Source organism: Haliaeetus leucocephalus, unplaced genomic scaffold (assembly GCF_000737465.1).
Source record: "Haliaeetus leucocephalus isolate CR32 unplaced genomic scaffold, Haliaeetus_leucocephalus-4.0 Scaffold495, whole genome shotgun sequence".
Taxonomy (NCBI): domain Eukaryota; kingdom Metazoa; phylum Chordata; class Aves; order Accipitriformes; family Accipitridae; genus Haliaeetus; species Haliaeetus leucocephalus.
The window spans coordinates 2,642,884-2,664,265 of record NW_010972931.1 but is presented as its reverse complement, the minus strand read 5'-3'; the positions used below and the strand labels follow the sequence as shown (position 1 = coordinate 2,664,265).

Here is a 21,382-nt window from a genome sequence, read left to right as displayed (position 1 = left end):
AGCAAGGCCTTTAACACTGCCTCTCATGATATACTCCTTGAGAAGCTGGTGTCTTGTGGCTTGGACAAGTGTGCTCTTCGCTGATGAAAAACTGGCTGGATGGCCAAGCCCAGAGGGTTGTGATGAATGGGGTGAAATCCAGTTGGCGGCGGGTCACAAGTGGTGTTCCCCAGGTCTCGGTGTTGGGCCCTGTTCTGTTTAATATCTTTATCGATGATTTGGATGAGGGGATTGAGTGCACCCTCAGCAGGTTCGCAGACGACACCAAGTTGGGAGGCAGGGTCGGTCTGCTTGAGGGTAGGGAGGCTCTACAGAGAGATCTGGACAGGCTGGATCGATGGGCTGAGGCCAATCATATGAAGTTCAACAAGGCCAAGTGCCAGGTCCTGCACTTCGGTCACAGCAACCCCACGCAGCGCTACAGGCTTGGGGAAGAGTGGCTGGAAAGCTGCCAGGCAGAGAAAGACCTGGGGGTGCTGGTTGACAGCCAGCTGAATATGAGCCAGCAGTGTGCCCAGGTGGCCAAGAAGGCCAATGGCATCCTGGCCTGTATCAGAAATAGTGTGGCCAGTCCCAGCAGGCAGGTGATTGTTCCCCTGTACTCAGCACTGGTGAGGCCGCACCTCGAGCCCTGTGTTCAGTTTTGGGCCCCTCACTACAGGAAAGACATGGAGGTGCTGGAGCATGTTCAGAGGAGGGCAACCAAGCTGGTGAGGGGCCTGGAGCACAAGTCCTATGAGGAGCAGCTGAGGGAACTGGGGCTGTTTAGTCTAGAAAAGAGGAGGCTGAGGGGAGACCTTATCACTCTCTACAACTACCTGAAGGGGGGTTGTAGTCAGGTGGCTGGAGATAGGACAAGAGGAAATGGCCTCAAGTTGAGGCAAGGGAGATTTAGGTTAGATATTAGGAAAAATTTTTTTACTGAGAAGGTTGTCAAACATTGGAATATGCTGCCCAGGGAAGTGGTTGAGTCACCATCCCTGGAGATATTCAAAAAGCGAGTGGACAGGGTGCTTCAGGACATGGTTTAGTGGGCATGGTTAATGGTTGGACTTCATGATCTTGAAGGTCTTTTCCAACCTAAATGATTCTATGACTGTTCTGAAGATGCATACACAGTTAAGCCTCACCTTTGTGCCCCAGAGAAAACAAATATGCACTTGTTTAACAAAACCCCACGCGAAGGATTGTTTAAAGCTTCCCAAGTAGAGCCAAACCAAGACTTTAGCACTTACCAAACTGTCAAATGTTTTTAAGAATGATCAGCAACACTAAGATATACAGAAAAAAAGTGTCTTTATTAGCATTGTTACAGGCAATGCATACATAAGAACTGATCCTTAAAGTGTACAACCCCCCAGCCAAGTTTAAAGCAAGAGAATCAGCAGATTGAGATCTATATTGTACACATGTGCAGTAACAGGATCTCTCTGGACTTTCCAACAGAATAGACTGAAATCACTTTACAAAAAAACGTAAATAAAAATAACACCCATTTTAAAAAAGTACCAGCTCCTAACAAGCTGGCATAGCATCAAAAATATCAAACAGGGGAGTTGTCCAATCATAAAGAGTTCCTGTAAGGTTTGAGTATTGCATCTTTCACACCCTGCATATGCCAGGCATTGAGTTTAAAGCTTAGTAAAAAATACACACCTAAGAGACAAGGTGGAGTTTAGATTTTAAATTTCAATTTTGTCAGTTGTTACTAAATTTTTTTAAATGCATCATCAGTATAATTATCATCATCACTGGATGGCAGCAGTACGAAGAGTGAACCTTTTCCCTTTGTTAAGAGTTCTGAAACTGAGTCAGTGTGAATTAGCAACATCCCTCTCTGGAATCTTTAACTGGCATGACCTTATGCCAATTCCAAAAAAGCACCCTTAAAAAACTTTTAGCTTGTTTCTAAGTGGGTAAATATTTAAACTAGTTAGCAAAATTAAACACCAGAATTTTCAGAAGTTTTGTGCATAGTTAAATGCTGCAAGATGATTTCACATTTAATAAAGCAGACTTTAAAGAAGCAGCAATTTGCAAGAAAAGGTGTTCCCTTACAATATCAATCTTAGCTCAGGGGAAATGTGTGGGGTTTTTTTCCCAGGCTCTTGCAATTGCTTTTCATCTACACTGAATTTTAGTGCAAGTCATTAAATTGTTTGATATCCAGCATGGCTCCTCTTTCTGCCAATCAAGTAAGCAATCAAAACAATTAGAACAAGACCAGCAAGGGCTGCACCAACTATTATAGGAATCAGCATGTTATTTTCATCCAGTTGACATTCTTCCACTGAAGAGAGAGAAAGAGATCCATGTTAGGCACTAGCGCACCAACAGATGGCTATATCCAGAACTTCAAGCTTCCGCTCTCAGCACACAGATAAAACTGGCTCAAGTTAACTTCTAGCTTAGCTTGCCAAGAACCAAAAGGAAGCCAAGTCTACTAACTGTGACCATTCAGGATGAAGTCTTTCTAGTACTAGTTGTATGCACAATAGGGAGATTTATAATAATTGTTTCCTTCTCAAGAGCTGTTACTGTTATGCACGAGCTTAGCCATCACAAATACATCCATGCGACTCCTCCTCTAGCCATTTTGCTTTAACCACAGTCACAAAGGACAGCATTAACTACAAGACTCAGGAACTTCCCAGAACTTTGCCCCTTTCATACAACTGTCTCCATACAGTTAGGGGGGGAAGTTAACGTTCTTCCTTAACTCTTCTCTGAACCACAAGGAACAAGTCCTAATTATTTCAAAGCTTTTTACATACTTCTCACACTAGCCTCAACTCAGACACCTTATTGGCCCCCCCAACATCTGTATAGGGCACGCAGAGACTAAGCATAGCACCCACAAGCTGGTGTTTGACTACAGAATATTATGTCTATATCAAAGTGTACTTCATGAATCTTAGGTTCTCCCCCAAAATATAAACCTCTTACCTGCCCCAAATTTGTCTCCATCAATCTTGAAAACCTGGATCTGAACATTAAATAAATTGACAAGGGCTTTGTCCGTGACCTGGAGATTCTCCTCAGCACTGCACTTGTAGGAGTTCCCTACTGTAGCTCTCAGCTCACTCATGCTGTAGTTCCACGCTTCAAACTTTGGATCTATGTAATAGAAAGTCTTATTACAGAATCCTGAAGAGCAGGAGCTGTAAGCTCATAGGGGTTAAATTTGATACATTCATCCCCAACATTTCCAACATGTTGTTTAATGCAGGCAACCCTTAATATTTATAGAAGTAGTCACTGGAAGTATACTTCTTAGAAGTCCCTACCTTTTGCTTCAGAAGGCAGAGTCATGCTTACATTCACACCTTGCAAGAAGTATTTTTCAGTACTTGCATTCTTTTAAAAAAAGAAAACAAAACAAACCAGTAGTTGTCATTTAAGCTAACGATATACAACATAAGCTGTTAACATTCAGGTTCAATTCTGCATGTATTTTGAGAAAGGTTTTCAAAGGATAGTCCACAATTGGAATTAGCATCCAAAGGACGAGCTTAGTTGCACTTTAGGAGAGAAAAGCTACAGCAGGTATGCACCTTGGGGAGGATTTCTCTGGGGGAAGGAAGGGGGGCAGAGAAAGGGGGACTGTCACCCCTCAGACTGCTGCCTTGACTTCCACACTATGGGCATAGTCCCACCCGTAGTGTAACCAGGCTAGTGCAAGGATCTCACCTGTACTACAGATACAGCTTTAAAGCAGCTTGGTACCCCACAGATGTGAGGAGTCATTTAATAGCAACAGGTCAAGGTGATCGCATTTGATCAATCCCATGAGTACTAAAAGGAGCATGAAGCTCTCTGACAAACACAGTGGATTCAGTCCTCAAGGGTACACAGCTCTCATACAGCACTGGGGCAGGGCTGTGGGAAACATGATTCCCAACCATCGTAGGAGACCATAAGACAAGCACACATGGCTTTTGGGCTGTACACAGAATATTAATGAGGACTTCAATCCAGTTCCGGACTTGCACAACTAGATGAGGTGCCGACTTGTCACAGGCTGTTCTCAGTTTGGGCAAGAAGCTTTAGAGTAGGCAATACAATCTTAAAAGAAATTCCCATTCTAAACAAAATGGATTTCTGTGTAGACATATGTCTGTGTGCATATATACATGTATGTATTCTTTCCTCACAAGTTACCAAGTATTAAACCCTCTAAATCCTAGAATTAAAACCGAAGGAATTATTTACTCCCCTTCCTATAGTTGCATCGTTTTTCTCTTGTACTTGCCCCAATTAGTTTTCCCACATGAAAAGTCCTGCAGACCCTACATGCTTTGTCTAGAGATTCTTACCAATACAAAGTGGAAGATAACCCTTGTTTTCTCAAAAGTCAAATTCAAGAAGGCAGATGTATTGTCGCATCTCCCAGAAGAAGTGGTATTCTGTGGTATGAAATTCAGCAAATCCAATCCCATCTATGAGAGAAGAGAATCAATTATGACATTTGAAGAGACTAACACGTCACCATACATTCAGTCGACTTCTAGCTTGCTTGTACTCACATGCATACAGTGCTGTATTTGCCCACACGTTACAGGCAACTGGGCAGATACATGCGCAAGTCGCAGGCTGGTGTAAGCTGCACCTGAGTTACCAGCTGGCACAGAGAACAAAAGACACCTTTGCACACCTAGAAGCTTTCTGCAGCCCTGACTGGCTGCTGCCAATAACCTGCTGCTTTCTCCCCACTAAACTTCTTTGGTCCTAGCAGCATAAGGAAAAACAGTAACCACCACTACACAGAGGCAACAAGCTATAAAAAACTGCTTTGACACAATGGAGAAGCAATCAAGGGAACCACCCGTAAGCATGATCATCTTGCAAGTCACTTCAGTTCGAAATGCTCTAGCTTTGCCCATGGTACACGATTATACCATCCTGTATCTGCAGAAGGCTGTGGGTTAAATGCACTTGCTAAACAATCCGATAGAAACCTTTCAATAGCTCTTAGCTGATCCTCATATGACTTTGGAAAACCTATCTGCCACCTCCTCACTGGTCATTACACTAGAAATCAGCTGTTACAGTAGAGCTAGAATGCCATGCTACAGCAGGAAGCTTAGGGAACTTCACACATTTAAGGTGGCTAAAACACAGTTGCCATCATAACCAGCTTCTGTACAGCCACACACCAGCTATCAGTGCTCACGATGTTACCTCTCAGTAACCATCATCAATAAATGCAATAGATTCCTTTGCACCACCACATACAGCATTAAGCAGGTAAATCCTATACGGATACCACCCTCTGCACACCAGGTCCTTTATCACTGAGATCCAACTTAAATTATGGCTGCTTTTGTGCAGTTTGTTTGCCTGCACTTGTCCTGCTTAGCTCAGATTAAGCCACAGGACAGGAAGAAGCAGCTTGTGATCAAAGGTCCATACAACAAAGCTTTACTGAACATAAAGGTTTGCTGACTCTTGGTCATTGTTTCCTATTGAGGGCCTTCAGCAGTCCCTTTGGGATTACTCATAGCTTTGCCTGACCAGTTAGCGGGTAATGGGTTTGTCCATGGGGTTGGCGAGCTTGGCTTTACATCAACAATGGAGGGAAAGAACCTGTGCCAGGGCTAAGATCTAACCACAAAAATGCTACATGGTTTATGTAAAAATCAGCCATTAAGTAGCTCTTAAGCATTAAAGTCAAACCCAAGCCTCTTCGGTGCTGGCTGGAAGATAGCTAAGTCACAAGCCGATCCAGTTTTACAGTAGTAATAATTTTCCCTTCTAATAGTCATTCACCGTTTTCATTCAGGTGCCTCAAGCCAAATTCCTGCATTTTATTTAACAGTTTAAAAATCTTGTTTAGACAGCATCTTTGATAATAGGATTCTCCCTACCCATATCTTGATAATTTTTACTGCTTCTGTGGAATGACTGTATACACTTACTGGATTTGACAGACAAGTTTAGTACTCTTACTGAATGGAAAAATCTTTAATGACCACTTTCAGTAGAAGAGAAGTGTTTGAATCATCACTAGTCTAGTCCAAGTTAAGCAATGCAAATAAGAGGACAATCATGGATGAACACTACAAAGAACTAGGATTTTTAAAGAAACAAGTTAGCCTATAATAATTTACCAAGTCTTCCCCAAAGAAGGAATCTGAAGGCTTTGAAAAAAGAAAAAAATGTACCTTTTGATCTTTTTTTTGATAGGTGATATTAAGCTGTAACCCCATGTAGGCAAGTACACAGGTTCCATTTGGACCAGTCACATTGTATTTACCAACTGCAGGATTTGGGGGGGATGCAGTTGGTGCTGGGCTAGTTGTTGGAACCTGGCTAGTAGTCTGTTTAGGAGTTGTAGGCACTATAGCAGTAGTAGATACCATATCTTCAGCACATTCTGTTTCTGGGGAGAAAGGAAAACAGTCATTACCAAACAAAATGAAGCTGTGGGATGAGCTACCTTTTTAATCCTCGAGGGAAAGGAGGACACAATTTCAAGTAGCTTTTCCTAATAGAAGATAATAAAAGCCCAGAAACGCAACAGTAAAGCATTACCTAAACTCTTGTTGCAAAGTTTGAGACACTTTTAAAGCCTGGCATGTGAAAATGACACCTCTGCTGTTATTTACAGAAGTTCACAGTGACCGCATCTGCTTTCATTCATGTCTGTCATTTCACTTTGCCATCAAGTCAGGATAAATAAATAAGATACTGCTATGTTGACAGAGCCAGCAACACTGAGATGACTGCCCCTCAGACACTCCAGGCGCTCGTGTGCTAGAAGCAGAGGAACAGTTCTCCCACCCACTGTTAAAAGTGGCCTCCCAGGAGATGTGTTGCCCTCCTTCCCCTCCCTCCCTCAGTTACACCACCAGGTTGTGAGGACCCCATGCCACAGTAACATTAAAATACTACTGGACCTCTCGTGTCCTCGTAGCAGTGCTGTGGCTCTTCTTAACAAAGGGATTCTAAGACACTGCTTCTGATGGCAAATGTTCTGCTATATACTCTCAAGTCCATCCTCCCATCAGAGTCCTGCATTAGTAGCCACCCACCACCGGGGTACAAGGCTGAGTGAAGATGTGCAAGACTGCCTTCTCTTTTCATCCAGTTCAGCAGCAACTTCCAAGGCAAAAGGAGACAGAGCAGCGACACCGATTTATTTGCCAGAGTACTAAGAAACACATGGCAGCAAGATCTTAACTTGATCTGGGAGCCAAGAAGGTTCCTGCCTTGAACATCTAAGCCAAAACCAAAGGTCATAGCAAAGACATTACTGTAGTAGAGGCTTCCATGTTCCAAGCCAAGGTCATCTCCACGTCAGGGATAACAGCTTGCAATGTTATAAGGATGACAGCAACTGCAACAGCAGCCAATTCTGACTCAGAGGGCCTACTTCTAAAATGTGATCCATACATATCTTGCAAGTACTAGGTATCTAGTAAATAGCCTCTGAACTTAAATAGCAACTTAACTTTCCATTATGGCTCAGAAAGAGGAACTCTAATCACACCTTCTGAAGTCACAGAGACTCCAACATGCACGCTTTCCTATTTCTACTCCATTTCTGGAAAGTCAAAGAGGAAAGGGAAGGTGGATGAATAGAGGAGTAACCCTATCTTTTGTAGGCTAATACTGATCAGGTCCCCAGATGTGATCATTTCCTAACAAATAAACCAAACAGCACCTTTACTTGGTACTTCAGTGGAGAATTTCCCTCATCTGCAAGACCTCAACACATACAGCCTCTTACTCAAGTTGGCAGAGATGGAAACAACCAAATCACTTCAAGTGGAAGCTTGTCCTAGGTGGAGTCTTGACACAGTATTTTTACTGAACCGATTTACAGCATAGCATCTAGTAACTCTTCAAGACAGATCTGAAGATGAGACAAATTCTTACATCTTTTTCTGACAGTTACAGGAAAGCAGCTGACAAAACTACCAAAACAGATAAAATGAAAGCCTCCTTTTCTTCAGAGCTGCAGATAATCACTACCATAACCTCATTCACTAACTTCTAGGTACACTGACAGAAGTTACCATCACTAGTTATACACCGATGCACTGAACGCTGACTCTTCTTCCCTTCAGTGAGCCTTGCCCAGATTACCAGCAGAAATACCCTCTAAGGAAAGAGCTGCAGGGAAAAAAGTTAAAGGAGAATTTCAGATCTAAAGTTTTATCAATAACTAACTGCCAAAAGGACAGGGGACATCTCAAGCCTGCAAGAATGGAAAGAAGGAACTGATCTGGAAAGAACAATGTGATTTCAGGGTCAAAAAGATTAAAAAAAAAAAAGGACAAAGTGAGAATTCTTTAACCGTCTGAATAAAAAAAACAAAACAAAGCAAGGAAATTGCTCATTGTGCAGTAGGAAAAAAAAAATCTAGGTGCAGACCCAAGACAGTAATAAAAACTTAGGGATGATGATAATTTAAAGAAAAAACTGCAAATGGCAGTATAGATAACAGGAATGTAGAAACAAAAAACCCCAAAAACCAGAAAACAAAAAGCTTGAACTCAGACCAGTGTCTATCCCAGGACCATACGAAATCACTTGTTTTTTTCTGAGGATCAATAGTTTCATCAAGACTGTGATACCACAGGATGGAGAAAAGCAACTTTGTGGAAGTGATCATGGCAAATTAAAGCATTTATATTAATCTAAAAAAGAAAAGAAGGAAGTATAGGAATAGCAAATAAAGCAAATGCTGACAAACTTGTGTTACATAAGGAACACCCTCCAGAAATAATGCAATATTGAATTTTTTTAACCAAAGAACTATGTAAGAACAAATAATAGGTGGTCTTAAAAGGAAAAGTACTACACAGTAGGAAGATTTTATTGAAGTTTTGTAGAAGTTAAAAACCAGGTTTTCCCAACATCATGGCTTATGTTCATGCCTGCTGATAACTGATCACTTATCATACTTATCCGGTATGATAACTGCATCAAGATATCATATTTAAAAAATGAGATAGTTCTGAAAACTGGAGTAATAGAAATCAGATTATTATTTTTTTCTTTTAAATTACAAACGTAGGTCCACATCTTTGCTGCAAACGAGTTCATTGAAAAGGCTGATCAAGACTCATCACACCTCTGCCTCACATGACACACTGAAATCTGAGCCAGTCACGCAAGGCAGCTGTAAAAGAAGTCAATGCCAGTATTATCATTCATCAGTCAAGGTATTTTTCAGCGATAAGGGACAAGGTAGAGATACTCATGTAGAAGGCACCTGGTGAATCCATCCCATGCCAGCACTGACTACCCTTGTTTTTAAGATTCATTTCAACCTAACAGGTGCATAAATGGGATTGACAGCGTAAGAAAAGTTCTACATTTCCCAAAGAAGATGAAGACTTCTTACTTGCCCCAAAAGCAAGGAAAAGACTTATCACTCCTTAAGATAGCATGGGTGATCAGTTTACATGGCTCTTCATTTGAAGAGTGTTGCCACAAAAGCAAAGGACACCATGAAGTAGTTTGTCTTCTAATAATTATAGCAGTGAAATTCTGAAATGCTTTTCAATACAAGCAATTCGGACAAGAAGTCGCTTTGTGATTGAGCCTGACAGAGAAAGAACATCACTGTTACAGCTTACATAAAGCCTCCTGTAAGAAGATGTACATATCTGCTCCCTACAGACCAGTTCTCTATTGTCTGCCGTTATATCACTAATTTTCCCCAGAGCACACAGTAACTACTTCAGATTACTTTGGTAGAGGCATAATACTTGGAAGTTATCAGATACTTCTTAAACTAGGATTCTGGCCCTATGCCCAGCTGACGTGTTTACACCAATATATACTCATAAACAGAAGGAATGTTCCCTAATACCTGTACAAAACCTACAGGAACACAGTGCACTATCTTCTGCTCATGGATGCTGACACCCCTACAGAGGAAACCTGAAGCAGGTCCATTCATGTCACAAGATGCTGCTATCAGAGCTTCAGATCCAGTTTGTACCTGCCTAAATATGATTAGTCAGGACGTAAAACAAAATAATCTGTTATTGGAAACACTAGCTCACCAAGTACATTTTCTGCTACAAGATACCTACTGTTCGTACTGAAAGTGCCATTTGTGAGATAGGCTTCCAAAGTAACGTTGCTAAAAGTAACGTTCACACTCTTCATATTGATGTGCTTGGCATTCATGCATCTGTATTTTGTGCCCATGTGTGCCTGAATAGTAGTTCTATGTGATACTTTCTTCACTTCTCCTGTAAAAAGATTACATTGCATTAGTATGTAACAGTATTTACAGAAACAAATCAGTATTATATCTGGAAGGGTTACACAATGAGAACAGGAAGTTTTCATTTTACCTGCAGTTGAATTATGGAATAAAGTTGCATCTGACAGATTGTAGTGGAAAACTAGCTCTTCGACTTGGTAGTCGTCTGCATGTTCTGAGAAATTCAGGCTTAATGAATGTCCCGCTCCAAAACCCAATACCAGAATTGGATGAGATTTGTTACCATCACCACATGAGCTCTGTGACTCTACTGTAGCATTTTGTGGAAGGAAAAAGTGTGCAAACTGTAGGGCAGAAAACAAAACACATGTAAATGGGATGACAGAACAGCTTTTCCTTATTGCTTTTTAAATATCCTATGAAACTGTTATAAAGCATACAGCTGACATTCATATGTGCTATAAGATGTCTACTTATATACCTGTATATAGCAAGTAGCATGTTACTGGCACTCACATTTCTAAGAATATTGCTCTCTGAAATTGGAGGACGAAACAGTACATATTTACAGCACCTCTTAAGACTTCTTCTCCCTCCCTAAAGTAGCACTATGAATTTGCAGGTACTTCTGTACTAGGTGAATCAAATTTGGCAAACTCTGCATATGTGAAAATGGGAGAATTTAAGCTTTGCTTCTTGTAATACAATTGAGCAAGAGCAAAAGCAAATGGTACAGCCTACATAGTTTGGCTATAATACTTTGAGTTTATTACATATTGAGAAGTAATGTGGTACCTGAAGACCAATACAATATTTACTGGAAAGTTTTGAGCTTACTGCTTACAAGAAGGAACAGCCAAAAGCATGTTATGAAAGCAGTCACCTCTGAGTGCAAACTTCCATATCAGTATCAGCAGGATTTCAAACCATCAGCACCACTGAAAAAGTGGACTAAGCAATATAACTCTCAGCTCAAACCACACATAGCAAGTGCACCACTGGCAAAGTAGTAGGATTTTTTTTTTAATCTCACATTACACTGATGGCTAGGAAAAAAAAAATAAATCAACAAGAGTGCCTCAAAATATGCAACTGCAATGAGATTACAAATAACCCACAATTCCTGTTCAGTAGTAAAGGTACCAAAAAAGTAAACTGAAAAGCAGATTATTTGTGAATAAAAATTCTTAACTTTCCATTAACAGGCTTTTGCTGTTAATATGGAACAACTTTTATGCACTGCACTAGTCTGTGCATACATTGGAAGCTAGAGATTCGCTTAGCAAGATGATCAGAGATTTTAGGGAAGTTTAAAAGCTACATGCCAATGGACATTTCAGTTCAGATTTAGTCCATTTAAAGTACGACCAAGTTCACCAAAAGACAAATGATAGCATTTTTGCCTTTATGGTTCCAATGAAAGCCACTTTAGCTACCAATAGGGCTGGTGTGGAATTTCAGTCACAAAAGTAATCTCACACACGTGTTGTTTGTGGTGGTTTCAGGCAGCCTTAACCATGCTTAATTAGAAGAAGGATCTGTAATAAAGAAAAGTTGATGCAACATGACTGGAAGGGGGGAAATCTTTGCTGAAGCAGTTTTTCATGCTTAAGTATTTGTTCAAAGTTTAAATACTGTGCACATGCAGAAGTACCACACATTTTATAAACACAAGTTAGAGACAAGCAGTGAGATACTCCCCTTACCTCTTTTTGCCCATTGCTTTTGTATTCCACTGAGAAGGCTACTGTCAGATCAGCAATTATGCAGACCTTACCACTTGAATCTTTCACCTCAAATGAAGAGGAAGCCTGTAAAAAGCCTGTTAAGAATGACAAATGGTTAACATGGTGTCATGTAAGTTTTTATTTTTGATCCCAAAGAGACAAATACATACAACCATGCATTTTAGGAGTACATCCTAAACAGCAGTTGAGTTTGGAAACTTGGGCATTAACGGTCTCTGTACTAGCTTCAGCATCACTGATGCACAAGAGGACAAATTTAACGCCCCATTTATAAAAAGACAGAGCCACCCAAACTGAAACTGTTGACATGCTGGGTCCTCAGAGGGTAAGAAAAACTTGCAACAAACACCAGTCACACTGTTCAAGGCAGCTACTCAGTGTTCACCCTACACAGCAACTGTTTTGCAAGCTTCCGCCAGAACTGACTTAGCATATTTGATCCCGTGTGCCTGTAGTGCACAGCCTTCCCCCCGCAGCACACCAAGCAGCCTTCATTCCCGCTGTACCAGGACACTCAGCTGTACATGCACTGAATGCAGCATTTAGAAAGCTTGGATTGACTGCAGATGTTTTGGAGGGACTGCCAAAAATAGTGTGATGGAGCGTGCCACCCTTGCCAGAAGAAATTCTCTTTAATGTCATCGGGCTGTCCGCACTTGAGAGGAGGATGGGGGCCAAGACCTTGACACAGACAGAGGTTATGTCTTCCTGACTGGTTTAACCTCAGACCGAGCTGCTGACAAAAGCACAGCTTCTCCCCCGACTCACTCCCCTCCAGCCCCGGCGCTCAGAACACTGGCACAACTGACCACACCAGTAGTGACTTAACCAGGTAAGAACACGGGCCCAGAGGAACACAGGATCATCCCTTCTGACAGCGGCACGGACTTAGGCCAGCGTCCACTGCCAATGGAAGCTTCACCTAGGGCATGTGTTGTGGCAGGCTGGATACAGACGGAAAGCTGGTCATCTCATATGTCATTTGCGAGGGCTAACTGATAGTGCTCCTGTATCTGAAATCATACCAAGGTGTTCCGAGTTCGTTATTGTATTTTATTTTATTTTTCTGATTCTCCATTTGTCGCCCCACACACATCCGAAACAAACTTTGCTGCAAAAAACCTGCACCATTTTCATGCTGACACTTTATCAGCTTGCATTTGCAACAACTTCAGTCTTGCAGAAAACCTGATAAAAAAGCAGCTGCAAGACATAAAGCACTATCTCAAGCAAATAAGCTTTCAAGAGTCAAACATGCTAATCCATTCAACTGCTGATACAGCAAAAAGATCCAGCTGAGGGATTACCCATTAGCTAGCTTCCCTCCTCAAGAAGTTTCCAAAAAGAAAATCCCAATTTTAAAGCTTTTCACTACAAAACTATGGTGCGTACAATTGTATTAAGACAATTATTAGGAAAAATTGGACTTCTGTCAGCTGGACTTTGGTAGAAGGCCCTTCAGTTGTAGGAACACATTGGAAACAATTCCTCTGGTACTCAGCAAGCCTTTTCCCTTGTCGCCTTCCCTTTAGCAATAATATACCCTCCCCCAGCACCAAAGTGGGCCAAAACTTAAGCTGTAATTCATACACTTTACCCTGTTGTTTAAAAAATCTGGACTTGAAATCAGTGATAGACAGAAGAAAGAAATTGCTTATGAATGGATAGTGTAGAAAACTGGTATTTCAAAGCAAAACTGTCCTACCTTTGCATTTATGTCCAGCTCAATGTCCATTAAGGAACACATATTCACAAAGAAAATGTTATTTATTGCAGTTCAGAGCAGTACCAGCAACAGTCGATGCTCCTCCGCATGGAAGTTTCAATTCGCACAGTTCCCTTCAATTCGAACTTACATCTGGAACTTGTTTATGTTTTACCCAAGCACTTGTTTTCTCAAGAGCAAAAAGAGAACTGCTTACACTTTCTTGTGGATTTCTAGCACAGCATAGAAAACAGCGCAGAGGCAGGGAACGAGTCCATGGCTACTTGAACTAACACCACAAATGGAAAACGTGCTAGAATGAAAACCTTCAGCGTGCATGCCGACTCCCTTGTTTGATAGCTATTAAAAATCTTGGCAATTTTAGAGCTTAAAATAAACAAGTAATAGGCAGTAAAAGAACAAAAGAAGGGAAAAAAAAAATCAGTTTTAAAAAGAAACGCAGGGGAAAGAAAACACTGAAAAACAATTAAGAAAAATGTTGCTGACCTAAAGGAAAATGTGACAGACCTGCCCATTATAGATGATTCAGAGAACAACAAAAGACAATGCAGAGGTACCAGAAAGCACCAAATGGAAGACAGATTCTGGGAATGAAGAGCTGACAAATCACCCTCAGCAAGTTTAAGTAACAGAGAACAAGGGGTGTGAACAAACAGTAAAAAATACCACCTGCATAAGTACTAGATTTTTGCAAAGTTAAGTTCACACCATGATATGAATCCCGATTTCGTTACTGTGGAACAAAGGCTATAAAGCCCCATTCCTTCTTACGAAACGTTCAGCAGCTGCTGGATTTGCAGTGTCAGTGATAGACGCATCCAGCACAAGACACTGAGCTGTCCACGATGAAGTGGCAAGTGGGCTGTTCCACTGCGAGTTAGCCGGCATGCACAAGGATGGCGATCAGAGAGACCACTGTGCTGCAGCACCATCTGCTCCCATAGTCTTGGAGGAATGTGGATGAAACCAAACAAACATAAGGGACATAAGAGCAAAGAAAAATTAGCAAAAAACCACTGAAGAACAGATCAAGACACTGAAGGAAAGTTTGTTCTGCCTACTCTTCACTCCAGCCAGTTTAAAGCAGAGGAACAGCTCACTGGGTTTTGCAGGAAAGCAGCTGTTGAGTTTGTGAAGGCAGTTTCAGAGTCGACTAGTGATTAATGCATGAATCATCACCAGCCCACAAACAGTAAGAGCCTACAGTTAAAATGTCAAGAACACAGAAAAGCAAACTGATGTTGAATCAATCCATCCTGGGAATATTTCTAATTAAGTTACATAAAGCATTGCTCAATTTTATCATGGCATATCTACAAGTTGAGAATATTGCTTGTACTTCTCATAACAATATTGTTCTTTGCTGTTTAACATAAACTGATAAAACCTCCAGCTTCTTAACTTCAGACTTTAAATGCTCTTCTTAAACTGCAGCACCCTGTTTGACAACTATGTGTGGTAGAGCAAGTGCAGTACCTCAGATTTACGCACAGCTGAACAGCTCCTAGACTTTTCAATAGCAAAAAGTATGTCTTGTGAAGTTCATTATTCACTTGGCCGGAAATGTTATGTTATGGATATCTAGTAGAGGAATCATCAAAAATGTACTAAAAGAAGTAAAATTCACTTAGTTCAGATGCTTCCTTTGTATTCCAATAGGTTCTGAAAAAGGGCTGCTTATATATTTATTCTAGCTACATACTTTCAATTGAAAATCATAAAATAATCTCCCCCTTTATACCCCATTTCTGAAATTATAGTCTCACGCAAGAAGAGATTGAAGGTAAAACTGCTGAAGCAACAGCTAGTTATGTTACTTGAATTAAATCCAGCATCCTTGCTTATCTAACATACCTACATCAAAAAACCAAGCAGAGTATATTAACACACTGAGATGCAATAAACAAGTCAAACAAAACTAAGACTTTCTTGGTTATGTAACAATTCTTCTTCGAGAAATCTACCTCAAAAATGTAAGTTTGTTTTAAACTGAAAACTACAAAGCTAACAAAACAATATAGCACATTTGAACAATCTAAATCTGAGCCCTTTTGAACATGGCTCTTAGAATGGCAGGATTCCCCATCCCTTGACCACGCAAAGAGACTTTCAGGTTTCAACCTTTTTATAATTGAAATCCTGTTAGCCAAGCACAGCTACCCTTGGATTACTCTCCCATATAACAGAAACCTACTAAGGGAGAAAGATGAATGGCTGTTGTGCTCTAAAAGAGCGAGCATATGTTAATGGCAATTGTTTACACTGTCTGCCTGCAAAGAGGACTTCTGTTACTATAGTTAATGATTTACTTTGTCTCCAATTAGAAACATGGAACATCGACAATAAGGATCTCAAACACAAAAGCTACTTTTAAATAATTTGGGGTTTGTTACTATAGTCATGTTTCCTGCATAAGTAAAAACCTCTTCACTATTTTTCTTCTTCCCTCTTGGAAGAAAGGACAGCAAGCCATCCAAATCCACCTGGGCACACATTCCACACCATCAGTTGTTTAAGCGATACAAATGTCTAGTGGATGGGACTGTTCGCAGTTACATTGAGTGACTATGGCATTAAGGAGGAAAACCATGGCTGAAGCTCCCCACGAGTGCCATGACAGTGGTTCAGAGCATCACACCCACAGCCTGGCCGTACACAAAGACTCTCCTCTGCTACAGCCTACCCTGTAATTACCGTGCAGCAGTACTCTGCAGGTAAGGGATGCTTGCTGACTGATGCCAGCACTACACAATCATTCTGTACCTAAGCTACAGCAGTGCTGTGTTGCCTGGCACCTTTGCCCAGATGTTCTCAGGGTATACACAACAAACACTGCTACCTATGGGGCATTAATCCAAGGAGATAAGAAATGCTGGTTCCTATTTAAAGAAGGTTTTCTTTCTATTGTACACGTGAACAGAAGTGCCCAGTAATTTACTCATTCTGACAGTTTGGAAGGATCCTGTCATCTCAGTGCCATTTTGTGAACAAAGTTGATCTTAGTCACCACTTTAGACTCCTAAATCTATGCCAGAGAAGAGAATGGAAAAATCCCTGAGGAGTTATGCTCTCCTCTAATCACTTGTCTTCTAAGGTAAGCACCACTCCCAGAGGGACACCTGGTTCAAGTCCTTTCTCAGAAGACCGAATCAAGATCACTTGCTTAGGATCCAGGATCTATACTACCTTGGGATAGTACAGAAAAACCAAGAACTTAAAAAATAATATATTTTTTGAAATATCACACTATTTACTAACCCTAACATTTCTGGGGAACAACTGAAAGGAGGAAAAATCCCTTAACAGACTCGATGTATGAACTACGTGTGAGACAAGATGGGCTTCACAAAATTATGAGTTACATTTATCTGTCACCCACGGACTCAGAAGATGGAACACTGGCTATCTGGAAAGCATAGCAAGAAAATACAAGGCTGGACTCACTTCAACTGCTGTTGGACACACTTGAACACAAACACAGTGGTAGAAAGGGGGAACAGAGCTTACTTCAAGGACAGATGACAGTACTTGAGGGGAGAAGAGAATCAGCTGCACTTGTGCAGGTGCAGCACCTGATTACATTGAGTTCCTGATACAGCCCTAGAAGATGCATCCTTGCCAACTAACAGACACAAGTTCATGCAATCTCAGATTATGTTTTCGATATTGTTGTTTTCCATTAAGGCAGTAAACATTTTGTTTCTTGATTCAAGTTTGCAGATGAATAACCTCTGTCTTTATAAAAAAGTTTTTAACAGTACAAAAGCATTATAAAAGAAAGGCTATTTAGCAACTGTACACTTGCCATTTGGCCAGAGAATTGCACAATTGCATCAAGTTTAGTCACATGAAGCTTTTTTACAGTTTCCTATCTAGAGGAAGGAAGTCTTGGGATAGTGCTACAGCAGCTGATTACATGAGTCCACTGGGAGGTCTGAACTCCCATGGCTAGACTCTTTTCAGCAATGACACAAGTCCATTTTGCACTTGCTCTGGTCAGTGCTGCTGTATTATATCACACAACTAGCACACATCCTTCAAGGTAGCTGGCAGCCCCAAATAACGTGTTGGAGGAAGGTGCACTGGGTTGACAATTTAAAGAGAAAGCCTCCCCAGAGGAGAGGATATTGGAAAAAAGATAATAAACCAACTGCCTGAGTAAAATCACTCTCCTAGTCCTATCGAAAAGAGAGCACATCTCACCCCCGAGTAAAGACATACTGGCATTCCCATATTACACAAACTCAGTCCTGCCTTGTTAACACATTGGAAGCCACTGAAGTTTAATACAAGAAAACTAAATGTATTAAGTGCAGACTACTGCACTCAAGCCTGAACACCGGAGAAGGAACAGCTAGACAAGTGCCCACCGCGCAGAGCTGAACTGCATTTGAAACTCTACTCTACTGCCAGGGTGCTACCAACACTCACACTTTGAATTACAGCAGAAAAAGTAGCACTGACAGTCAGTGGTGCTGTCAAGCGACAGAGAAGGTTAAGAAACTGTTACCCTTACATTGAAAGGGACACCAGTCCATCTTGAAGTCAGATGCACAAAAAACATGGAAGCCTGATTTACCAAAACAGAAAGTACATTTTAAAATATGTAATTTAGAATTAAGACAATGCAAGGAAGATTTGAAATAGCTGCAAGTAACTACTGCCACTCACATACCCAAAAAAGTCTCGTGCCAAGCTGAAGAGAATAAATACCAAGAAATCCATTATGGCACCAAGCTTTCTCAAGGAATTTCCAAATAACCATGTCTGACTTGAGAGAAAAGACAAACTGTTGCAGTTAAGCTGCAACAAGCAAAGGTGAGGCATGCCTTCATAGTGCTAGAAATGTTATTAAGACATAGAAAGGCCGAACAGAGAAAACAGTAGTTAACTTCTCTATAAAATATCCATCTTTCTTTGAGTAGGGTTCCGCTGTAATTCTTCTGTTTATTGTCTGCTACTGATTAGAAAACATCCTATTCACTACAGGACAATCCAGAAGCAGATTACACCAAAAATGAAACCTCTCAGTCAGCCTGAATAGGAACCTAGGGAGCATACCTCAAAAGCAGTGCGCTAGGGAGTGTGCAGCGTTCTTACTCAGCAAGTGAGAAGTTACTTTACAAGTCACAAAACCTGCCTAAGTCGAAGCTGAGTAACCTATCGCACAATGACAGGCTTGGGACTAGCACACAAATTCAGATCCTTAGAGACTGTGTCAACACACTTAAAGAAGCTATCAAGCAAACACTACATTACGGGCAGCACTTGGCAAAACAGTGTTTCGAAAGTCACGCAACATAAAAGCGGTTATATTTTGTGAAAACTAATTTATACACGGTCTCAGTTCCATCCAGCTAGCAATGCCAAAACTGAGGAAAACAATACAAAGCCAAATTATGCACTGGCTAGAATTTACTATCCACATTTCTTTCAACAACCCCTACACTGGTAGCAAGGTTTGAAATTCCCCTTCGGACTAGAGTTGTGCAATAGAAGCACGTGGATTATGCGTCAATAACCCTGAAATGGCATCACATTACCTCGTCGAACTCATTTTTCCTTCCCCACATCTCATATGCTTCATTATTTACTCACTAATACTGAATCCATGTCTGACTCTAAACTTAGATTTTCAGAGATGTTTTCTCTGATACATTTGTGTTTCAGTAAGGAAAAAAACTACAGGTGCTCTAGGACTCAATGAGCAGAAGTAGCTCTGTTGGGCTTGGCACACATCCCGACTGACCCATCGTGCTGAACAAGCACCATCTTCCTCCATATTTCAAAATGCAGCAGCTAAGTTTCAGGGGAGGTAGGTACTTCATTTCCCATAGCCCCCTTTCTCTATATTTATCACTGTACCTAAATCATTCCATATGCACATTTGATATTAGTGGGGAAATTCATCACAAAATACTTAATGCTGACATACGAAATATTCAGCTTAGTGCTTGCTGCTCAATGTCAATGGAAAACCGAAACAGTAAGCGAGGTGTGGTGAGGTATTCTGGAGGAAAAAAAGATTTCTATTATCCCAAAGTCAAGGCACTGCCAAACAAGCTTTCACATCTGACCCACCCATGCTAATCCTTCAGCCTCCTGTTATCATTACCTTATCCTCATCAGTGTTCACTCAGATGACTCAAAGGCTGCAAACGAGCTAAAAACATCTAAAGAATTCAGCTCATATCTTCTCATTATCTCATATTCTTTCCCCCTCACTACCACCCAAGCCCCACACTCTGGCAGAAGATCTGTACTCCAAGAGGGGGTCTCTACTTGCACCACCAAAGTTTTCCCCTGAGACTGTAGGATAAAGTTATGTAGAAACATCCAGCTACTAGACACTGGTACAAAGTCCCGACTGACAGTAAATAGTTACTCTGTAGTAAAATAAACTAGTCTGTTGCCTCAGCTGCAGAAACCTAACAGATTTGACATGCCAGAAAGTAGTAATTAAGCAGGAGAAAACTACTACCTTCCCAGAAAATATTAGCTGTGGTGCCACCTAAAAACCATGCAGGCTGATCAGAAGGCAAACAAAAGCAATTCTTCATTTAAGCCATAATTATATTAAACAAGCCACTAAACAAGCCAAAGAACTCCCACTATAACACCAGTTCAATGCCACTTAAGTTGCCAATCCTAAAAAGCAAGTCTGATAGCGCTAAGTCACAGTGCTCGCTAGACTGGCTCACAAGAGCTGGATACTTGAACTGCTCAGTGCCCCTTGTGAGCGACATCTTTCTTTCAAGCTCAGTGAAACCTAAGTACCGTCAACAATGATAAAGATATTTACTACCAAAGAAAAGTTACAAGAGTTTCAAAGGCTGTCATAATCTCCAAAAGGACAGCAGACAGCGGTTCTCAACTGCTGCTTTATTCAGGAAATATTTTCTCTAGCTGCTGAAGAGGTTTCCTTCGCTGCGAAGACCACACTTCAGAAACTTGATAGTGACGTGCGATGTGGCTTTCAAGGCAAGAAACCCAGAGCAAGGTAGTTATCAGTAAACAGGCACCACACGCTTCCTCACAGAACTGCCTCGCTGCGCTAAGAACCCTTCCCACCGGCGCGCTAACACCTCTCTGCTCCGCGGCGTGCCAGATTTCCCTCACGACACGGCAGGGTGAGAGCCGTTAAGCGAGGCAGCGCGAAAACAGCCCCCCGTTTCTAGCCATGACATCAGCGCTGCCCGCCTTTCCGCGCCTCCCGAGAGCCAAAGCCGTATTCCCAGCTTCTTCCCTGGATCCCGTGCAGACGCTCAGACCCCCTACCCGGTGCAGGGAGGGAAGACCCCCCCACACACCCCACCACAGGACCAGCCGCCTGCCTCACCGGGCGCCTCACAGGCCGCGGCAGCCCCGCCCCCCCCTCCCCTCCTTACCGAGCAGGGCGGCCGCCGCCAGCAGCCCCCGGGCGCCAGCCATGGCGGGGGGCAGGGGACGAGGCGAAGCGGCACCGGGGTAAGAGCGGAGAAGGGGCGAGAGCGGCGGCGGGGGGGGGGGGGGGGCAGCGGCGGCAGCGCACCCCGCTCGGGAGAGTGGCGACGGCCCCGGCCGGTCATAGGGCCTCTGACGTCACCCGGCGGGAAGGCTCTCGCGAGAGCAAAGGGGGAGGGGGCGGGGCGGGTTGTCTGTGGGGAATGGTGGAGGGGCGGGGCGGTGTGTGAGGGGAGGAGGTGGGCGAGGGCGGGAAACGGCTTCGGTGGGGAGTTA

At 42.1% G+C, this 21,382-nt stretch overlaps 1 protein-coding gene across 1 annotated transcript; it reads right to left on the bottom strand.

Moving 5' to 3' along the window:
* Positions 1–1,277: 1,277 nt before the first annotated feature.
* On the bottom strand, positions 1,278–21,141 carry LAMP1 (lysosomal-associated membrane protein 1). The gene is made up of 9 exons (XM_010575640.1): positions 21,052–21,141; positions 11,896–12,011; positions 10,320–10,533; positions 10,053–10,214; positions 6,165–6,382; positions 4,317–4,439; positions 3,288–3,357; positions 2,947–3,117; positions 1,278–2,290 (listed from the first exon to the last, which is right to left on the bottom strand). Exons 1-9 carry the CDS (start codon positions 21,092–21,094, stop codon positions 2,151–2,153), a joined length of 1,257 nt encoding a protein of 418 aa, XP_010573942.1. The 5' UTR covers positions 21,095–21,141; the 3' UTR covers positions 1,278–2,150.
* Positions 21,142–21,382: the final 241 nt, after the last annotated feature.